Source organism: Sander lucioperca, chromosome 19 (genome assembly GCF_008315115.2).
Source record: "Sander lucioperca isolate FBNREF2018 chromosome 19, SLUC_FBN_1.2, whole genome shotgun sequence".
Taxonomy (NCBI): Eukaryota; Metazoa; Chordata; class Actinopteri; order Perciformes; family Percidae; genus Sander; species Sander lucioperca.
Window position 1 is genome coordinate 11,920,701 of NC_050191.1, and position 23,538 is coordinate 11,944,238.

At 38.2% G+C, this 23,538-nt stretch overlaps 1 protein-coding gene across 3 annotated transcripts in view; it reads right to left on the minus strand.

The window, feature by feature from the left end:
* Window positions 1-22,165, minus strand: part of tagapb (T cell activation RhoGTPase activating protein b) — a 35,517-nt gene extending 13,352 nt beyond the window's left edge. For 2 of the 3 annotated variants that reach the window (XR_004108950.2, XM_031322485.2), the window contains exons 1-7: window positions 21,887-22,163; window positions 16,091-16,170; window positions 4,883-5,053; window positions 2,629-2,793; window positions 1,054-1,095; window positions 489-573; window positions 323-376 (exon numbers count right to left, since the gene is read on the minus strand). Coding sequence is in view for 2 of the 3 variants with exons in the window: in XM_031322485.2 (XP_031178345.1) it covers window positions 323-376; window positions 489-573; window positions 1,054-1,095; window positions 2,629-2,793; window positions 4,883-5,053; window positions 16,091-16,170; window positions 21,887-22,039 (750 nt within the window). In the remaining variant the exon portion in view is untranslated. Of the gene's footprint in view, window positions 1-322; window positions 377-488; window positions 574-1,053; window positions 1,096-2,628; window positions 2,794-4,882; window positions 5,054-16,090; window positions 16,171-21,886 lie in introns of all 3 variants that reach the window. The other variant, XM_035995512.1, reaches the window with a different exon arrangement.
* Between the last annotated feature and the right edge of the window lie 1,373 nt (window positions 22,166-23,538).

Consider the following 23,538-nt stretch of genomic DNA (forward strand, 5'->3'; position numbering starts at 1 on the left):
GCCATTCATGCCTACTAACACGTGAATGAGTTAGAGTGAAATAATCATACGACAAAAGACAAGTCAGCCAGGTGTGTCATTATTTTTTATTATTATTGTCTTCAAGTGTAAAATCTTTTACATTTGCTTGTAAATTGTGATTCGGCTGTAGTTTTTGCAGCTACAGTAAATGCATTTCATAAGCTATGCAAATCCATTAAATATGTCTAATGTAGCCTCCTTTCAGCATGAGTGGAAAGGCGCAAGTGTCTTTCACAAACAATTGATTGGCTTGAATATCTTTAACCCCAAGAAGCTAGTGAAAATGATTTTTTTTACTTACATCAAGTGAAAACTCAATGAATTGTTCCATGCCACCTCCTGTTAGAGTTTTAGTCTAAAAGGTATTGGGGGGGGGGGACAGAGAGAGAGAGATAATTTAGTAAAAGCTATTTTTAAAACATTTTGGTTTCTATTGAACATGGCAGAGTGGGCAATGAGAGACTTACCGTGATGCTGCTACTCAAAACCTTCATGAGGGCGTCTGGAGGGGAAGAAGCACAACCACCTCTCGCTTTTGCGTCTTTAATTTTTCTGTGAGGAAGAAAAAGATACTCGTAAATGTACTATTTGTCTTCAAACTCTTTGCACCCTATGCCTGAATATTAACACTTTTTAGTTTGGATTTTGATTTTATGCAACCACACACGTTTATTATATGACATTTTTATGAATCAAGCTAACAGTGGATTGATATAATGCTATTACGTACTTCCATGTCTATTTACTTATAAATGACAAAATGAACACTGTTCTTCATTATTTAAAGATGTTATCTTGCCGTAATCATTGTCTAAATTATTGATTATTATAGCATTATGTTTCTAAATTCAATTGAAACTGACTCATAATTGTGTACTGCCTGCAGCAATACTACGTTGTCAACATTGATCAAAATGGATTTATAATGTAGCTTGAGTACTGTCCAACTCTTATAATGAGAATTGAAAGGATATTTTCTTGCTAACAAATAGATTGTTATTTGCCTAATCAGAGAATAATGTTGTTTCTTACCTGTGAAGAGTATCTAACCAGTGTTCTTTCACCTCAGGCGAGCTGTGGGCAAAATAACAGCATGGTATGAGTTACTAATCCACAGAGAGAATCAAACAGGCCAGCAGATACAGTGGGAGGTATGAGACAAAGTGCGCACCCACGGTCTCTTTTAACAACTCCGGTGGAAACTGTAACTCAGTCAGTCATGGGAACAGGAAGCAGCGTCACGGCGACTCCCACCAGACATCTTCCACTTCCTCCTAGACTAGGTTTGATGCGGCTGTTGTCCACCAGTGGAAACATGATGATGAAACAGATACGTGTGCCTACATGTGCACCTGAAGGGCTTCACCTTTTGACAACTTGTTATTCACTGCAGCCTCATTAATGCCAGGCAGTATCATATGGCCTTGTGAACATTGTGAACAAGTGTCAACAAGTGAGCACAGCACATGGTTTCTCGCCCATGATCACCTCCATGTGAGCGAGAAGGAAACTTTCGCACACTGAATCATTACCAGAGACAAACCATCATTTCAGAACGTAATTGGCATCTTGTTTTCACACAAAACAACTCAAATCTTACCAGGGGATTCATCAACTTCTTGGAATACATAGCGAGTCAAAATCAAAGAGCTTCATGGTTTTATTAATTACTTTGCGAGAAATGTGGGAGTCAATGAACAACCCAAGTGACTGCCACATTTCTCCACTGGTGCTATTTAGTGCCTTTGCTGAGACAGACGACTTGACTTTTACTGTAAAGAAACATTTCATTCCTTTTAGTCGATTACACTGTCTAGAGAAAAAGAATGAGACAGAGTTACTCCTGCACTTCATCTTTATTGTAAAGGCCAGCATTTCTAATGAAGTCAGCTGATGTTAATCCCCTTACATGAAGATTGGTTTGGTAGCCAGCTTCGCACTTCCTATTTTGCAACCTCTTGTCTTGTGATGCTGCAGGGAGGACTTTCTCTTTGCCACTTCCCTGTTTTCATGAAGGCCACTGATCATCTGACCATTTACTACAATGTGTGAATATTCCATGAACAGCCTCAGATTTTATACATCTAATTACTGACGAAAAAAGACAAATAAGTCCAATAAGAAACAGGAAGCCTGTGTTTGTGTGCTGCTGTTCTATCGCTTGTAAAAACCAGTTTGACTTCAAGACCTTTAAAGGAACAGTTCAAAAAAAAAAAATATGACGTTCATGATGTATTTTGCAGGTAAAAAAAAGATTTAAACCATGAATCGTCACCAATCTAAAAAGAAAATCAAGATTGCTTTTTTTTTTTGCCCTACCCACCCAGCTCTACTTATACATGCATTTCCCAAAATGTCACATTATACCTTTAAAGAGAAATCACATTATACCTTTAAAGAGAAATCTCCTGATCAGAGGGTAATTTAGATCTGGGAGTGAAGTATTCCAGTTAAGAGCAGGATTAGGGTGTAGGAGGAAGGATAACAATAAACTGAATAAGCGTGATCATGCTTGTGCATGTGTATTCAGACACATAAGCATATGTGAATTAAAACACTCAACGCGCTGCTGTTTGTATGTGAGTCATCTGCTACGTGTCCACTCACCGAAAACACACCAAACAAAAAGTGAGATCCCAGGCCAAGATGAGGGTCACCCTGAGGTCAATATCCCCCGTCGTTCCTTCCTCTTCCTCCGGTTCGTCTTCAAAACCGTAAAGCCAGATGTCCTCGAGCCTCACCCTGTGCTTTAGACGATAGCTGGCAGTCGACCTGTTTAAACAGAAGCAGAAGATTTTTTCAAGATTGAAATGCATGTTTCAGTTCCTGAATTTTTCCCTTTTTTCCCTTCTACAGATTTGGGATAGAAGGTCTTTCTTCTCACGAGCAACAGCTCTTCTCTTTTTAAGAAAACATTGGAGCTGAGAAATAAACAAAGACATAAATGTGGTATTTATCATGGAGGAGCTCCTTTTGAAAAGTGCACCTTCGAACAATCAAATGTATAGTAGTCATCTCTACAGACTCAATAACTCCCTCTTCCACTTGAATTATAAAATTGATTGTTGTACATAAAAACATGGCGAGGAACGATAGTCTTTTGATGCAATTATTAACTGTCAAGGATAAAGAAACTGTGGAAATTTTGTCAAGGCAGGAAAATCATTACAAGGCCTGCTAGTTACATTTTTTAGAAGGGTTTAAAAAGTCCTTGAACAGGTGATCAAATGTAACAAAAAATGGTGTGCTCTTTGTGTATTAAAAGCTTTTGTAAGTGGTTCAAAACCAGCTTTTGACAAAAGGTGACTAGCAAATGATTAGAGGGGAATCGGATATTAAGAGTAACTCATCGCGACCCTGCTGGCCTCTGCGTGTTTGCAGCAGAGGCATGCTGACTGGATCCTGCAGGGCTGATAGATTTCAAGGGAAAATAGATGAGTCAGATAAGGATGACCTTCGGGATTCAGAAGGTGTTATGGTATAGAAATAGAGAGAGAGAGAGAGAGAGAGAGAGAGAGAGAATTGACGTGCAACTGACCAGAGGTATAGAAAGGCTGTAAGAAATAAACACGGTCACAGGGCCCCACAGCCCCACTGTGTACTTTTTATGTACACTGTTGCCTTTGAAAGCATCATTTTCACAGCACATAGCACAAATAGCTTTGCTATATTCTATTTTAACAATACTACCCTGCCCTAATAATATACTGCCCCTAGTTTTCCAAATCAATTGCTATATGATTAGCATTAGCATAACAGCAGATGTAGCCTAACAAATAAATAAATAAACTTCTCAACAAAACAAAATGAACACTGAATGGTACTGTATACAATCATCTCTAGAAGTAATGAATGGTCATATATATATATAGACTCAAAAGGCTCCAAAGTCTGTTTACTCTATCGTACTGTAGTCCCAGCTGTGCGTACTGGAACAGTGGGCAGGTTGTGGTACACAGATGAGTGTGATTATCCTCCCAATCAAGAGCTATAAAACTTCCACCGGCTTTGACAAACAGCTCTGATCTGACTAAGATGAGCACAACTTAATGCTTGTTTATTAATATGTTCTCTAAATTATGATGGGTAGAAATCTGCAAGATAATGTTTTCATCCTACAGGAACAAAGGAAAGGGAAGTTTTCATTGTACCCACTGATAATGACAAAAATGTCATTATAATTGTCTCTAGGTATGTGTCATGACTTGTCTAATTTCAAGATAGATTTTAAATGATTTTAGATTTTGTCATTTGCAAGACAAATGAACCAGCATTTAGAAGTGAAAGTAGCCTATACCTCACACACTTTGTTTGTTTTAAAGGCAACAGAACTTCAGTTGAAGATGTGTTGAAATTACTTTTTGACTAGTACGCGATACAGAGTGCACTGTAAAAAAAAAAAAAATCAAATTATTATTATTATTATTATTTGGGGGGGCTTAGGAACAGTTTAGGGTAGCTTCAGCCCCCCTAAAATATGCCTAACGACGTCCATGAGATGAACGTTTTCCCCTCACATGACTCCACTCAGAGGGAACCACCATGCTTTCTTCTTCTGTTTATCTAAAGTCAGAGTGACTGAACACAAACAGTTTTGTGTGCTGGGAGATTCCCTAACAGTCCGAGTGCAGTCCAAAAATACACGTTTTGTTTTTACTTCCTCTTTCACTCTCCCATTCCAACTGTACAAATATGTGACATTTTCACCAGAAAGTTATTTAAATACCAAATTAGCTGCATTTTTCTTTTGTAGTGAGTTGAGTCAGTAGTTTCTTAGTGGTACGTTTTGTTCCGTTGACACAATTCTTTAATTTTCTTCAAAACCTTTCTGGGATATACTATATAAATCTACACTTCTTACTTGAGTTTAGCGAAGACAATGACATCGCTGAAGAGGAACAGGTGTCTCTCCTTGGTCTTCGAGCCCTCGGTGACCTGAACAGTTTCGTCCAGCTGCAGCTCTCCGTTCTCACTGGTGAGGCCAAGGACGAATGGACTCTGCTCCATAGAGACCCAACAGGAAGCCTCCTCCCTGAGAGAAATAACTAGGTTCACAACATTTTTCAATTGCTTAATGCCATAAAACTGTCGGGGGGCCACTGGAGTATATGAAATAGTTATTGTCACTGACCTTTAACTGTGGTTTTGTCTATAATTCTAAAAGAAATTGACATTTTGGGGTTACAGTAAATGGCTTTTAATGGAAAGTAATACCACAAAACATCCTTGAAGTTTGCACATGATGGGAAAACTACTAACTTAACAAGAATCTGTGCTTGGTTGACAGAAGTAGGATTCAAAGAACCAAACTTTTCAAACACAGTGTAAATGTAAAGATTTTAAGTTTAACATTTTGTGAAGAAAATGTGTATTTCCTTTCTTGCCAAGAGAATGAGAGATGAAAAGATTGATACCGCTCTCATGTCTTTACTGTAAATATGAAGCTGTAGCCAAGAGACTATTAGCTTAGGTTAGCATGAAGACTGAAAACAGTGGAAAAATCAGATTGCCATAACTTCACTGTCATTTTTACACTTTTTTTTTTTGTACGGAATAAACACATAGATTTTAAGTGTTAACTAGTGAGCTTTACATGCACTTTTTGTTACCTTCGGACAGAGCCAAGCTAGCTTTTCTCTGTTTGTCAGTCGTTATGCTAAAGAAGCTAACAATCAACAAAAGTAAAAACAGTTGTAGTTTTACGGGGGTTTATGGGCGACACCCATAAACCCAAACCCTTGTCATTTTTATAACTCAGTTTTAAAAGCAAAGCAATGCTAGCTGGTAAATTAAGCTAACGTTAACATTCTCTTGGCTGTAGCTTGATCTTTATCCTAGGCATGAGAGTGGTATGGAGCGTAACAACTCTCGGCAAGTAAGAGAAATTAATTCTCAACTTCATTTAACTTCATAATTAGGTCAACTTCATTTATGTGTAAGGATTAGAAGCACAAGGAGGTGACTGAAGACTGTCACAGCTTACATATGATATGATTTCATAACATAGTTTCACAGTTAACCACACCAGCTGTTTTCTCACATGAATATAGGCTATTTCCTGAGATTTTCTTTGAAATGTTTAATATGTAACACATTGTATAAATTTCGCCTGAGCACCTCATGAAAGCAGATGTTAAAGAACTGAATTGGTATTCATGAAACGGCCTTGAACAGTAGCTGCCATAAGAATGTGTTAATATGTTCCCAGATTCACAACACATCCATCACATTAGTCCAAGACATTTGTTATTAATTTCAATGTTATAACTCATAACTAGAGCCAACTGAGCTGTCTTGATTAGTGATTCTCTTTGTAACCCCTATAAACTAAAGCAGCGTCCTCTGTCCACGCCTTATTTCATGTCAGAATTCTATAATGTAAAAGTTTTCAGCTCTAAATCTCAGATTGTCTCATTTGAATGTTAAATGTTTGCTATTCAAACAGGTAAAATGATCAAGTATTTTACAAAGATTAGAGATTAAAAAAAATCATATTTGTGTAGCAGAACACTGTTGTTTTTCTTTTGTTCTTTCCCATTAATCATCTCATGAACCCATCAGTTTTGTTTTAGGACCTAGAAGGGTCTCGACCACCACTGGTCTAGATCAATGGTTTCCAACCTAAGGGTCGGGACAACAAATATCGGATTATTTTCACCTCCTGACCCATTTTAATGGGACAGGATAGAATCAGTAAATATATTCTGCTTCACAAAATGTTAGGCTTTTTGTAATCAGTTTTATCTGGCCTCTAAGCTCCTCAAAAGGTTAGAAACCACTTGACCTGGACCATAATCATCACATCCAGATGGTGAAAACATTTTAGGCTACTGGATCAAATTAATACAAAGCCTTCAGATTTTCTGCAATTGACACCTCCTGTTTGTTACATCCTCCTGCAGCTGTCATATAGGAAATCACCAAACATCAGCAATACTGTGCAACAACTCAAAAGGCAGACGTGACCTAAAGAGACCCACCAATTGTTTTGCAAATAAATACATTGACCGCCTCAAATCAATAGCCTCCAACATGTGATCCTTTCCCAAATACCACAGAGAGTGTGGAATAATGTTTTAATTTAAAGCCAAATGTCAGATCTGTGTGTGAAGTCATCGGCTACCCTAAGAAATCAATATCATGTCAATAACCTGATATGATTTAATTATAGGAGTCTTAGAAGAACACACAAAACTCATTTACTTAAGCTTGGTTATTTGTTTACAAGGCCGGTAGTAGCTAGGGGGCAGTCGTGGGTCAGCCCACCCAAATGTGTGTCTGACCCACCCAATCAAAAGAAATACCACAGAAATACCGGTAACATGCTGCATCCATGCTCCATGTATTTCTGCTGGTTTTCTCAAAATATTACGACAATTTATTTTCCAAATGTCAGAAAACACAGATGAGATAAGTTATATTTTGAATGTGCAGAAAGTTTTGAACATAAGCAGAAATCTTGCTGAAACACGTATGAGCTATTACAGTCCAGAGGTTTATAAATTAATTAAAATTAATTAATGTATCTTTGAGGTGAATAAGTGCTACATGCACATTTAAAGAGGTTACTTCCACAAACAAAAAACAAGAGTAAGTCATGACTACATGCATGTTGCATTTGGCTAGATTCTTGTGCCATCTTACCAGGGATTGGATCCAACAGCCTCTGGGATAGTAGTCCACTTCTCTAACCTCTGGGGTACCTACCACCCAAGTTTCCCACTTATTTCTACCAGCCCAACCTTATGAAGCAGGCTAAAACTGGCCCTGTTTGTTTAGCTGAAATGAGAAGAGACTCAATCTTCAGGGATGCAAGTTTTCATTTTTAATACCCATTCATATAAATGTATATAACTTTCCACATAACCGGACAACAGCAAAACAGATATATTCCTAAATAGAAAACAAGAAAACATACAATGACATTAGCTGCAGGTCTCGATTTTATTAGGGGAAATACCTTTTATCTCACTTGATATTTCATGCCACTGTTTACGGCCTGACAAAATGATTTGATATCTAACAATAAAATAATCTGTAATAAAAATAAAGTCAATCCAGATATGTCCAGTCGTGTCTACTGTGTAGACTGTGTCAAGGTATACACAAGAAGTAAGAATTGTTTTGTCTGATGTTTATGAAACCACTTTTGGTCATGGCTCTTCCCACTGAATCTGGGTTCAGGGCAGAAATTCAAATTGTTGCAGCAGAGGTACTTTCCCTGTTAACCTTCTGGCCTACTGAAGATAACACATAAAATACCATCAACTAAAACAGTGGGAGAACTACGAACTCCAACTGATGGCTGCATGCGAGTGCAACAACAACAAAACAAAATATAAAATATATATAATATATATAAAATCTTATAAAAGCACTTAAACATGAACTACTTACTCAACATGTATTACCCATTTAAGTAATAGTTCAACATTTTGGGATAAATACTTTAATAACACGCTTATATCTGTCCATTAAATATGACGTTACAGCAGGACATGGTTACTGTTAGCTTAACTTACCGGCTAGCTTTGTTTTGTCCAAAGGTAACAAAAAGTGTAAAAACAATAAAGGTTAGGGGTTTATGAGTCTGGCACATAACTTCATGCAAAACTACAACTTTAAAAAACAAAAAGAAACATTTAAAAAAAAATTGTTACAGACAGAGCAAGGCTAGCTGCTTTAGGCTAACGTTGACCATCTCCTAGCTGTAGCTTAATATTTAACAGACAGATATGAGAGTAGTATCTTCTCATCATAATCAGTCTTAAATAGGTGTTGTTTGGTTTTCTCTGCACTAAATTCATGATATAAATCATCGTAATGTAGTAGTTATTGTTAAATGTTTGTAATATTTATATTATATTATTTCAGAGTTTGGGTTCTAAGTTGGCCTCAGTGTTCCTACATAGACTAAGCATTGACTGTAAATGGCAGTAATTAAATTAATTGCACTGCATCAACTCATTCGTAAACATCTGATGAAATTTTGTAGTATTCGTGTTGTTGTTTGGTTAAATGTTGTGTTTTGTTTTTATGTGAAAGAGTGCACGTCTTGGGATGTAAGACGTTAAGAAAATTATAACAAAAGAGAAAGATGTTAGACCTGTACTCAGCTTTGTGATCAATAAATGCCAACCAAAAAATAGCAAGACACACTGCTTTGCAAAAATGAAAAGGCCTTTAATGGACGGGCTTAGCGCCTATGCTTTTCAACTTACACTCAACTTCTTCTGCCTGCTTTATCTTACAGACTTTATTAGGAAAGAGGTAGAGAAGGGGAATTATTGTGGCATGGTGTTAATAGACCTTCAAAAGGCCTTTGATACGGTTCAGTATGATATCCTTTTGAACAAACTAAAAGCCCTAGGATTTACCCCAGCATCTCTTCAGTGGGTGAGGTCATACCTGATGGGTAGAGAACAGGTGGTAGATGTGGAAGGGACCTTGTCATCACCACTTAAATTAACTTGTGGAGTTCCCCAGGGGAGTATTTTGGGTCCTCTCTTTTTTTTATTATATGTTAATGATATGTCGTCAGCTATAGACGGTAATTTGTTTTTATTTGCAGATGACTCAGCTATTCTAGTCTCTCATAAAGACAAATCAGAGGTGGAAAGGCTGCTTAGTTCAGAACTCCTTAACCTTAGTGTTTGGCTAACAGACAACAAGCTGTCTCTCCACCTTGGTAAAACAGAGTCAATTCTTTTTGGGTCCAGAGATAAACTTAAAAAGGCTATGGGGTTTAGGGTAGTCATGGGTAATGTTGAAATTACAGCCAAGGAATCAGTTACTTACTTGGGCTGTATATTAGATAACAAATTATCAGGGGAGCTTATGGCTCGAAAATTATCTCAAAGGTAAGCCAAAGGACTAAATTCCTAGCAAGAATATCCAGCCTTTTAGATAGTAAAACCTTAAAAATCCTGGCAGATGCGCTTGTTCAATGTCATCTTGACTATGCCTGTACATCTTGGTACACAGGCATTACTAAAGGTCTTAAAGACAAGCTACAGATCTGTCAAAATAAACTAACCAGAGTGATTCTTAAATTACATCCTAGAACTCATCTTCTTGCGTACCATTTCTCCAGTCTTGGGTGGCTCAGAGTGGAGGAGAGGGTTTCTCAACTTAAACTGTGTTTAGTTTATAAAATAAGAAATAATCTGGCACCCAAGTATTTATGTGATTACTTTTCAAAAATTAGTGATACACACAATTACTGTACCCGGGGGAGTTCCACAGATTATAGGCCCTGCCGCTTTAGGAGCTGTATGGGAAAGTATTCTTTCCTATACTCTGCAGCTGTCTTGTGGAATAGTTTGCCTTTAAACATTAAACTGTTGAGCTCTTCATATTATCATTTTAAATCTTCAATAAAAAACTGGTTATTAAACTTATAAAGGAAAAAAGAAGAAAGGAAATAGAAATAGAAATCCTTGAAGTAGTAGGAATACTGTATTATTTGCTTGTGTGTCTGTTTGTCTATCTGGGAATTTAGTCCTGGATATATCTGTTTTATTGTGATTTTTTATTTTTATTTTATTTGATTTATTGGTATGCTTTCCTTTCTCTTTGTTTTCAATGTTGTTAGTCTATGTACTGTTACTTGTCTTCCATCATAAGGACCACAATGGAAACAAGCCTTTGGGCTTTTTTGTGTTTTTTTCTATCCTTTTGAACACGTTTGTGTTGATTGTTGTTATTGTTCAATAAATTTTCCATCCATCCATCCATCTTCAGGGCATCTAAAACAAGTGACAGCTCATAGACATACCAAAGCTGGTGTCAGCTGCCAGGCAATTAAAGCAGCCATATTATGCTCATTTTCAGGTTCATAATTGTATTTTAAGGTTGTACCAGAATAGGTTTACATGGTTTAATTTTCAAAAAACACCATATTTTTGTTGTACTGCACCGCTCTCTCTCACTGCTGCAGATCCTCTTTTCAGCTGGTCTCTGTTTTAGCTACAGAGTGAGACCTCTTTTCTTCTTCTTCTTCTGTACTATCTTTACTACGAGCTAATAGTTGCGGTTAGCCTGCTTGTTTCGGCTTGTGACGTCACAAGCCGTGCCGATTTTGAACAGCTCACCCAGAGACTGAAGGCAGGAAACATTCAAAAACTGTATCTCACTCTAAACAGCATGGATGGATTTTTTTCAGAGTTTGTATGTGTGTGGAAGCACCAGAGACACAACATAACACCCCAAATCCCAGAAAAAGTGATTTTTTCATAATATGGGCACTTTAAAGTAGCACTGGATAATTGACACAGGTGCAGTAAAGAAAGTTGGTGTGTACATAATTAGGTCGAATCTAACAAGCCATCAATATCTTTAAGGCTAGCAAGTCGCTCATAAGTAATCAATAACATTGGAAATTCACAAACATATAGAAAAATAATTACATATAAAAATACCTATATTAAAATAGAAAATATAGGTTGTATACGTTTCTTTTTGTAGCAGTCTATCTATCTATCTATATATGTATCTATCTATCTATCTATCTATCTATCTATCTATCTATCTATCTGTCTACCTCTTAGACATTTCAATGGCCTCTCTACCGCTTTGAGTGAGTCCGGATTACATCCATTGTGCTGTTTATAATGCTTATGGGGTCCATACAATATCTTACTCATGTTGTATACTACTAGTACCTACAATGCCCATGTGGCTATTTCTACATATGGGAGGACAAAAAGACAGATCAATAGATTTTTTATTGTCCTTTACCAAGGAAATCTGTTGCGACCGTCTGTACAAAGCCTCACAAATACAAAGATACTAAATACATTGCACACCACAATACAACTTTGAAAAAGAAAACTGAAAGATAGAATTGCTCAACATTAATAGCCTATGCCATCCACACAAAAACACAAATGACTACCTGGCCAAGCATTAAAAACAGCACAATGGATGTAATCTAAACTCACACATGAAGTAGGTATAGAGGCCAAAAAATATCTCAGAGAGGATGATATAAACACATTTCTTTTTACGACTGGATTTTGGCCAAGAAGATGATTATAAAAAAAAAAAAAAAAAGATGTAATTGCACTTACATGTTGCACTTACATGTGGCACTTTGTTATGGCTTATTTGAAGCTAATGTTCTTCTTTTTTGTGATTCTTGCTGTTCTGAGCTTGTATCATAATGGTTGAATGCACTTATTGGAAGTTAATACTTTTTAATCTTTAATGTATTACATTGTAATGTAATACATTAAAGAAACTGCTTCAAAGAAAAACATATACTACCTATAGTTTCTATTTTAATATAGGTATTTTTATATGTAATTAGTAAAATAGTTTTTGAATATCCATTGTTTTTGATTACTTTTGAGGGACTTGCTAGCCTCAAAGATATTGATGGCTTGATAGAATTGACCTAATTATGTACACACCCACTTTATTGACAGCACCTGTGTCAGTGCTACCTTGATTGCCTGGCAGCTGACACCAGCCTTGGTATATTTGTGAGCAGTCACTTGTTTTTACACTCCATGAAGAAGGCTGTGAGTTAAAATGCGTAAGTGCATTTAATAAAGTCTTTTATTTTTATTTTTGCAGAGTTGTGTGCATTGGTATTTTTTGGTTAAGACTTATTGAACACAAAGCAGAGTCCAAACAATCTCTTTTTTGGTCTCATGATATGTCCTTGGAACCTTAACTCAGCCAATCTACTGGCATTTTCTCTCTATAGAGTTAAATATTCTGATAATAAAATAAAATCCATTTAAATATTTAACTAAATATATATGCCTACTTATCTGCAGCATGTGTTTTTTTATTTTTATGGAGAGGCACTATCTACGTCAGTGGCAGTCCCACTACAGTGAAACTACCACCCACAAAGTCCCCCCGCCTCAAGGAAATGCACAATGTTTGCACAATGTCTGTTTGAGCGCTGAATGGGCGGAGGTGTTGAGAGTGGGATGTGTCTGACATTTCTCTTATTTGCTTTCATAGACTCGCCCCCTGGATGCTCTGGTGGTCTTTGTGTGAATTGGGAGAGCAGCTAAAAGGTTAAAGAGTTAAACGTCAGATATAGAAGAGGAGGGGATGAAGAGCCAGCACGATAAGAATCTGACTTCACCAGACACATAACTGTAGGTGTGTTATGACATCACAAAGCCAAAGGATCAAACCAAACAAAGTGTGTCTGTTGGTAAAGAGCTTATAAGCGAGGTCTTTAAATCATACGGGGGTTTCTTGATCAGACCACTTACAGTAATCAGTGCTCAATCCTTAAAAATATGCAATCAGGGCTTGGCGCCTGTATTTTAGAAATACTGAGGTCATGAGTTAAAGACCCCTCCATCTCCATACTACCTAACAACATGAAGTACAGAGAGATCATAGTTTTCTTTTTGGACTTTCCTGCAGTTATAACATCTGAGATGGAGATCTGAATGCAGTTTCAAACCTTTCTCAACACTGCTAGGAATTCAATTCTGATGCTGAATCTTTTACCTTTTTGTCTATTTGTTGCCCTATACTCAAATTTTATTATAATGAGTGTAAACAATGGAATCAGCCATTCAAATGCAGATCAGGTGGTTTAATTTTATGTCTCCCGGGGTGCAAAAGTCCCAGATTCCCAGAGGACTTGACCTCAATGTTCTCAAAAGTTAGCCCTAAATTAAAATTTCAGATTTAACTTCAGGGTTTTCAATAACAGTTCAGATATGATACTAAACATTTTAGTGAGAGTTTTCTTTCTACAACAAACCAAAAACAGCTGCCCCTCCAAATTTAAACTAGCTCTACAGTAGTAGCCAACACAAGGCGTGACACCTAGTTGTTTCATTTCACATCAAAATATTTGGCATACTTTCTGTCATAAAGTGAGGGCAAACCCTCAGTTACTCTGTTTGAAAAATGTGTTTTTCATTTTTCACTCCCTAGGAATATTGTTATATTTTACTTTCTGTAAAATACCAAAATTGCAGCACAGTTTGGGACTTCCCACGGGGGTCACGTGATGATTTAAAAAAAAGAACAAAATTTTTTTTTTTTATATATATATATATATATATATATATATATATATATATATATATATATATACTCCATTATTGTTTTTTACTGCTTTTTCTTGTGTAATGCTTTCACTTTCATGTCTCCAGGCTTCTAAAATTATCCTTCAAATGACTCAATCTAACAGCCAATTTCAGTCTGTCTGAGTGTGAAAACATTAACACTGAACATGATAATCTGTTGATTAGGTTTTCTGGATATAATGATTTGAAATAGAAGGCAGATCAGTATCAGCCAACCAGCCTGGTCATCAGAGTAGTTGTAAGTGAGGTAAGTTTGAGCTATGTGAAGGTCGCTGTTTCAAAACCCCGCTCTGTAAATCCCCCACAGGGACATCTGTGTTTGTGGCATGAACAGAGTGGGCTGTGTGGCCTGCAGGGTGATATCAAGGTGACTTCATGACATCTCTTCAACATGTGGTGGGAGCATGATGGGGGGGGGGGGCAGACATAAGGGTAACACTTTATAATACCAATCAGTCATAAGTCATTTATAATCCTTGAATTAAATGAACTAATCATTAACAAAACATTTATACATGTTGGTTAAGGATTAAGAGATATGTTAACATATACATGTGTGTACTGTAAGTCATCTACAAATCTCAACTAAATCATGAAATAATCAAACAAATCATTAGTCAATAATTAATAAGTAATTTAAGTTGATATACATCTTTATATGGTATGACAAGTGCTCCTCTGTGATAAAAAAAAAACAGGTGATTTTAGCTTGTATATCTATGTGCTGCCATCTGTAGGCCGTAAGGCTTGACACTAAATATGAGCCAGAAGGTGTTTCCATAAACATTTTAAACTTGTATTTTCTCCACTATAGCTGCATGTAAACAGAAAGTTGCTGCAATATTTTATATTATCTCATTTCTTAGTAAACTGTCACAGTTCGTGCAGGGTTGGATCCAATAGCAGACAGGACAGCAACAGGCAGCATACAGGAACTGACTAGCAAATATTTATTCTCCAACAAATTAGAAAACTAAGTCAGAAAACAAGCAAAACAGGGAATCACGACAAACAAACCAAGCCTAAAATAACAGACAGGTAGAAATGCACATGGAGCTCCTCACAAGACAAGACACAGTTGGACCAGGAATAACGAGGAAAACACTGATTGGGTAACAAGACAATGAGGACTGGCAACACAAGGCAGACTGACGAGGCTAGATACAAAACAGGTGTAAAAGGAAAAGACATGCAGGGCTTCAGAAACACATAAGGAATACAATGGTAAGCACAACCAACTCAAAATAACAATAAATGAAACAAGGAACATAAACAGAAAACCCAAAACCATCAAGAAATAAGCCACTGGAATAAAGGCAACAAAAGACATACTGTCACACTGGGATAAAGTCTAAAGACCAATCGCCACAGAGCAGTACCGTGACAATAAACAGTCAAATTAGTGACTCTATTCTTGATGGGTAGCATTCTCCAGCCACTCTGAAATGTGGGTAAAACACATGGTGTGGTTTCTTTGAATAGAGGCGGCAACTAACGATTCTTTTTTATTATCAATCATTCTGCAAATGATCTTCTAGATTAATGGATTTATTGTACGGAAGAGGATTAGGGCCACATGTGAGAAACGTATTTCAATTCTGAGTTTAAAGTCAGAATTCACATATGGTCCTAATCCTCAATTGTTGGTCAATAAAATTTCAGGAAATAGTGACACGTGCCCGTTAGAATCTGAGGTGATGTCTTCAACTGACTAAAACCCAAAGATATTCAATTTACTATCACATGACACAAAGAAAAGCCACAATTCATCACAATTTACAAGCTGCAACCAGGTTGGTATTTTTGCTTGGAAATGTATATAACTTTAAGTTGCTCATTTGTGTAAGATTTTAAAAAGAAATGCCCCAACAACACATATCACGCCAGGAAATTCTAGGATTTTTAATATTACATTTTTCATTGCGCCAGGTTTGAGCAACTTACTGTCAAATACCTCAAAAACTAAGGAAAAAAGTTTAAAACAATGATGTACACACCTGATAGGAGACCATGTCAGAGCCTTACCAAAGACCAGTGACGGGGCCGAGCGTCGTCTCTGAGCCAAGTGTCTGAGGTGCTGTAAGAAAACGGAGGACTTGTAAGTGAAACAACATATATCTACATGTACTGTATCAATGTATATTTATTTGTGGGCCTTTCTTTTATTCATTTTATTAATGGGATGTTCAAACATTGTACACTACTTATGTACACCACTAAATGACCACACAAACATTTGCCGTTCGTCCATGCCCTCTGGATTCTAGATATGTTCTTGAGTATACAACTAAACTCATATGCGTTTTCTGATCTGACGCCACCATCGACAGTACAACACCTTGTGCAAATCACTGTAGAAAAAACTATGTTTAAGGTTTGGTTAGGTTTAGGCACAAGAACGACTTGGTTAGGTTTAGAGAAAGATCAAGGTGTGGGTTGACACTGCTACCTCCTTAAGACTCAGGATCTTTGTCGTCATGGTTACAGTTAGGCCTGGCAAACTCGATTCCTTTTAAAGATTTGGTTATTCTGATTCACTCACTAAACTGATCCAGGTTGTGCGAGTCACTTGAGTCAGTATTGATCTATAGTCGAGCTTGCAATGTTTTGGACTGTCTGCTCGACCTCATTGCATTTTAACATACTACATTTATACATTAAACCTACAGTAGGCCTAGCTAGGCTACGTGCAGAACATTGTATGTTATTTCAGAAGTGAAAGAATGGCTTTTGTTGTTGATTTGCTTTACCCTGAGCTCGAGGAGAGACTTCACTCGCTCGTCTGAATCAGATCCACTCATGACAACGTAGCCAGCTGATTCGCGGGAGTCAGTCCCGCGCGAACTCACGAGTCATCGACAACTAATGAGTTGTTGGCAAGCCGAGGCAAGCTTGCAATGTTTCCTGCTCTGAGTCTGCGGGTCGGGAAGTTCCTATAACCTGTCTCGGACTATCTCTGCTCACTCAGTCGCTTGAGTTGACTTGTGGAGTTGTTGTTGCCTACGAAATTATAAGTTATAAAGCTTTTGGCAGCTAAGATGGCTAGGACTAGTAGTAGCTAATGTTGCAAGAGGTTTGTGTGTGGCACTGTTATCATTTTAGATGAATTGTAGTAGGACTCAACTGATCCGAGTTAATGATACTAGAGACTCGCGACTCATGAGTCAATTTAAAGAGTCGGGTTAAAGATCCGAGTGAATCACGACTCAAACAGGTTTAGTTACAGTAATAAACCCTTGGTTATGGTTAGGAATCGACCGCTGTCATTGTTAAGAGAAACCAATGTTGATTGTCTGAGGAACTCAACAGTTATCTCCCGTAGACCAGAGTTCCTTGACCTCTCAGTTAATAAAGGGGCTTCTTCAGCAGCACAGTGGTGTGTTCATGTTTTTCATCTTTTGTGCTTAATGTTGTTTGTATGACCAACAGTGTGTTGCAAAACAAAAAGGATTTCTGTCAGGGAGGAAATCAACAACAGAATAGATGGCTTGCTGTGATGGGAGATTCTACCAAGGACATACTTTATGTGGACATACAGTTGTGTTCAGAATAATAGCAGTGTGTTTAAAAAAGTGAATAATGCTCAAAATCCTTAGAATAGCTTTTAATTCCATAATATCAATGCATTGGGAACACTGCACATTCAATTCCAAATCAAAACATGACCAGAATTGATCAAGTTTGTGTTATACCTTTACAGAAAGTGAAGAAAAAGGAATATTAGGCTGTTCAAATAAATAGCAGTATTTGCCTTTTTTCTTTACAAACTCAAACATTTACTGTATAAACTGAAAAATGTCTCAAGGGTTTGCTTTACTTTGAATCACTGCACTAATATTTAGTTGCATAACCATTATTTCTGAGAACTGCTTCACATCTGTGTTGCATGGAGTCGACCAACTTCTGGCACCTGTGAACAGGTATTCAGCCCAGGACGATTGAACTACATTCCACAATTCCTCTGCATTACTGGGTTTTGCCTCAGAAACAGCATTTTTGATGTCACCCCACAAGTTTTCTATGGGATTGAGGTCTGGGGATTGGGCTGGCCACTTCATAACATCAATCTTGTTCATCTGGAACCAAGACTTTGCTCGCTTACTGGTGTGTTTTGGGTCATTGTCTTGTTGAAAGACCCATTTCAAAGGCATTTCCTCTTCAGCATAAGGCAAAATGACCTCTTCAAGTATTTTGATGTATTGAAACTGATCCATGATCCCTGGTATGCGATAAATAGGCCCAACACCACAGTATGAGAAACATCCCCCTAACATGATTTTTGCACCACCATGCTTTACTGTCTTCACAATGTACTGTGGCTTGAATTCAGTGCATGGGGGTCGTCGGACAAACTGTCTGCGGCCCCTAGACCCAAAAAGAACAATTTTGCTCTCATCAGTCCACTGAATGTTGCGCCATTTCTCCTGTGGCCAGTCAATGTGTCCTTTGGCAAATTTCAACCTATTCAGTACATGTCTTTTTTTCAGCAATGGGACTTTGCGGGGGCTTCTAGCTGATAGCTTTGCTTCACATAGCCTTCTTCTGATGGTAACAGTACTAACAGGTAACTTTAAGTCTTCTTTGATTTTCCTGGAGCTGATCATTGGTTGAGCCTTTGCCATTTTGGCTATTCTTCGATCCATTCGAATGGTAGTTGACCGTTTTTGCCCATGTTTTTCAGGCTTTGGATGCCATTTCAAGGCATTTGAAATCATTTTGGCTGAGCAGCCTATAATTTTCTGCACTTCTTTATATGTTTTCCCCTCTCCAATCAACTTTTTAATCAAAGTCCGCTGTTCCTCAGAGCAATGTCTGGAACGACCCATTTTGCTGAGTATTTCAGTGTGAAATGCACTATAACCAGCAAGTACAACATTTGCTTCCTTCCTTCTTTAAATATGGGCCATAATTGACACCTGTTTCTTCACAGAATCAATCACCTCACTAATTGAACACAACACTGCTATTATTTTGAACATGCCCCTTTCAATTACAAATTCAATTACACAGAATGAGCAGCATGCATGTCATGACTGTTGGGTCTGTTGGTTTTCTATGACTCTACAACACTTACTAGTAAATTATTTGCCATGTAGAAATATCACTTCTACCGAAAAATTTGATTTATGAGGTTAGTGATGTTGGACTGTTGTTATTTTATGTGGTCAGCAAGGCCCTTGCGAAGTTAGCGGTGTGGCCATTACATAAACTCTGCACTGCCTCATTGTGCACAGCGAAGGTTAAACAGTAGAGTAACGATAAGCAAAACACCTTTTTGAGTCGAGGAGGGCTTTAAGGATCGAAGAAGTATTCAGATGCAGTTGCGGTACAATTTGTATTTTTGTTGCCTAAGCTTAACTAGTTTCTTTTCTGTATGAATGAAGAATGTCTGTAAAAAAAAAAAAAGAAAATCATGACAATCCGTTCCAACAGTTGTTGAGATATTTCAGTCTGGACCACTGGACCAACTCTGTTTTTTATCAACCCTAAATTAGGGATGAGATAAAGGTTAGGGGTTAGGGTTCCTAACCTCTAATTCATCTTTTCATTTTCCTAGCAGGAACAGTCTTCCATACACACACCAACTTTGATGTGTTGTGTGAAAGAAAAACAGATTTTCCATCTTGTTGCTCTTGTGCTCTAATTGTTGGACAGACTGAAAAATTGGGTTAAGCAGAATTGAAGACAAAGAGAAAAACCCTTGGTTATGGTTAGGAAGCGACCGCTCTCATTGTTAAGAGAAACCAATGTTGATTGTCTGAGGAAATCAACAGTTATCTCCTGTAGACCAGAGTTCCTTGACCTCTCAGTTAATAACGGGGCTTCTTCAGCAGCACAGCGGTGTCTTCATGTTTTTCATCTTTTGTGCTTAATGAAAGACCCTTCCTCATGTTGTTTGTATGACCAACGGGGGGTTGCAGAACACAAAGGATTTCAGTCTGGGAGGAAATCAACAACAGAATAGATGGCTTGCTGTAATGGGAGATTCTATTAAGGACATACTTTATGTGGACAACAGTCAGCAAGGCCCTTGCAAAGTTAGCGGTGCGGCCATTACATAAACTCTGCACTGCATCATTGTTTTCACAATGTTAATTATTGTGTTAAAAACTGCTCCAGTTCTGTTAAATAGAACTGACACATGATTAAAATTTCCACCACGATCATGTAGTATGGTCACGTTTAAAACGGTCATCATATGGCAGTAAATAGAACGGTCATATAGGTCGTTTTGGGAGTCATTGACAATCAACCTATTCTGTCCTTTGGGTATGAGGATCTGTTGAATTTATTGTGAGGGGGACATGAATGTTTCTGCCATCCAATAGTTGTCAAGACATTTTACTCAAAACCACAAATGAAGCTTGATGCGGCACTACATGAACAGGGGATCATCATATTTAGTAGGATTCGTCTGGGGAACATGAATGTCTGTAAAAAAAAAAAAAAATCATGACAATCCGTTCCAACAGTTGTTGAGATATTTCAGTCTGGACCACTGGACCAACTCTGTTTTTTATCAACCCTAAATTAGGGATGAGATAAAGGTTAGGGTTCCTAACCTCTAATTCATCTTTTCATTTTCCCAGCAGGAACAGTCTTCCGTACACACACCAACTTTGTTCTGTTGTGTGAAAGAAAACAAACAGATTTTCCATCTTGTTGTGACTGCTCTTGTGCGCCAATTGTTGGACCGACTAAAAAATTGGGTTAAGCAGAACTGAAGACAAAGAGAAAAACAGCAAAACAAAACAAACAAAAGCAGGAATACTTGACAAAGCATTTCTTTCTGGCCTCTGTCTCTGCAGCCGGTTCCATGCTGGCACACAAAGTCCACTGACTCATGATAAACCAGGACTAGTACACAAAAGACCGGGGTGACCTACCAGTCTAGGGTGCACACATACTTCACTGGGAGGTATGGATCCTCCTATACAGCACCGTTACTGTTGATGTACACCAGGAAAATCACGTGGCTATTTTTGGGGCTGACAGTTGGCAATTTCAATAGGCAGAAGGCTAGCGTGACCATACCTTAAGAGGATTTGCGGCAGTATAACAACTTCACGCTACTTCAGCCTTTCAATTTTTGAGAGAGGAAGTCATTATGTGCACAGCCAGAAGACTTTTCTTGTCAGAAAAACACACACATGTGGGCCACTTTAGGTGTTTGAGCTATTAACCACTTGTGTCATTCTCTGATGAGGACAGACTCCAATTACAAACCAGGAAATTAAACTCTGACACATGTACTTTTTTCCCAAATAAATTAAGGATTAACTTTCTGGTCTTAGTTTACAGAGGCTGCATGTGTATGTTGATGACAATGGTTTGAATCTGCACTCAGAGACCCTCCATAATTACCAAAAAGTTGTTGACTTTTTAACTCCATTCAAAAGTTTCATTGCCATCTGCCAATTCTTTATCTTCAACACCAGATACTTTCAATGTCATCTGCCTTAACTGAACAGAAATCAATCTGTTTCCTTTTACCAAATACAGTGAGTCAAGGAACATGAAAACATTGTTCATCAGTATTCTTTCATACTGTATGGGCTGGTGAATTGTTCCTCTCCTGGTCCTTGACCATTACTGACCTTTTTTCTTACCCATCTTATGTAACACAGCCTTCAACTCTCTCCCTCATACACACAGCAACTGATAAACAACATGTATGTTGATGTGTCAGATTCATGAGTCTGGAACAATTAACAGAGCAGCGTCTCGCACTAAATCACACTCAGCGGTCGTCTTTTTCACCTTTGCGTATTGGATGGCGGATCAATACTCACAGGATGTAGAGAAGCTGCAGCATCATCATAGCTTCCTCTCCTCATTGTTGCAACTCCATAATCTGGAGAGTCCATGCTGGTGTCCCCGAGCAGAACCTCAACCCCCTGCTGCCGTGTACTGTTAGTAGTCAGTTGGTAGTTTTCGCTTTGCATGTAGAGAAGAAGTAGTTTGAGGGTTCTGCTGTGAACGAGCCGGGGAGCGGCTGCAGAGTGGCGCCTCCGGTCCTGGAGAACAGCTTCTTCTAACCGGTGCTAATGAGGGTTACAACAATGGAGGCCCGGCTGGCACACAGAATAGGAGAGGGGGTTTTTCTGCCTGACCTGCACCCACAGTGCCACCAACACCCCCCACCCTACCTCGCTCCATCTCCATCCCAGCCTGTCCTGTTCCGCTCCAGTGGGGCAGCTTCCTCCCATAATGAGATCGCCGTGCCTCCCATCAGGGCCTGCTGCCCCGTCCCCATTTCCAGGCTTAACGAGGGTGAGATGCCGTGACTGACAGTGCCTCTGAAAAACAGGGTCTCCCAGATTACACACACACACACACACACACACACACACACACACACACACACACACACACACACACACACAGATGTACGATGATGAGTTTTCAAAGCTACTTTCAGGTTTAGCAGGCAAAAAAAAATCCAAGGACAAGCGGAAAAGAGTTGCATTAAAACAAGCACAAAAAAAGATATTTTTCAAGGTAGTAAAGTTTGGAAATAATGTCTTAGCTAAACAGTTGAACAGCAGTGAGAGGAATCCATCTTTCTATTTACATGTAGTTAGCTTATTTTGTTTCAGTGTGTGTCACTAGACAGTCTCTCTGTGTCTCTCGAATATTGATTAGCGGAGACATTAAGAATTTTTAAACATGTTTTTAAAGCAGAAATAAAAAAGTAAAAAAATAAATAAATTGGACGGAACCGGCAACCACAGTTTGTCTAAAAGAGTAAAGTGGCTCACTGCAAAAACAGCGCTCTGAATCTTTGACCCAGCGTGGCCATTCACAGCCGGCATGCCCCTGATATGTCTCTTGGTGAAGCTTTCTCTTGGCCAGACGCAGCTCTTTTCTTCCAAATTGGAATATTTGAACACACTAACCAAAGCACAAGCACCTTTGACAGCATGTTGATGTTCTTTCCTTGCTTTTTACAGCATTTTTAAACATTGTTGAGCATGCGTCACCACAGTAAAATTCCTGATATAACCCTGTTCATAGAGGGAAATGCAATTAAGTCGTGTTGCTGATTTGAACAATGGAGAAACACTCATCAATGCAGCCTATTGTCAAGTGGTTACATAATCTGTAGCACATACACAACGCTGGGCTAAACATCTCACTGCTCATCTATAATGACCTTTCACAGGAACAGTCTGACATATTATCTATAACCAGTACTTTAATCTTGTGCTTTGGTGTCCTGATATTTAAAGAAGTCACTCTTTTTGTCATGTTTCTTGATTGTGTGTGTGTGTGTGTGTGTGTGTGTGTGTGTGTGTGTGTAGAATTCTTTGGATTGTGTTCTAGGAGTTGAGCATCGCCATGGTACATCGGTAAGAATGTATGAAGGACAACAGGTGTTTCAGTTTGACATTTATTTACTCTGCACACATTCAGGGCGAAAGCAGATGATGAGGCTTGACGG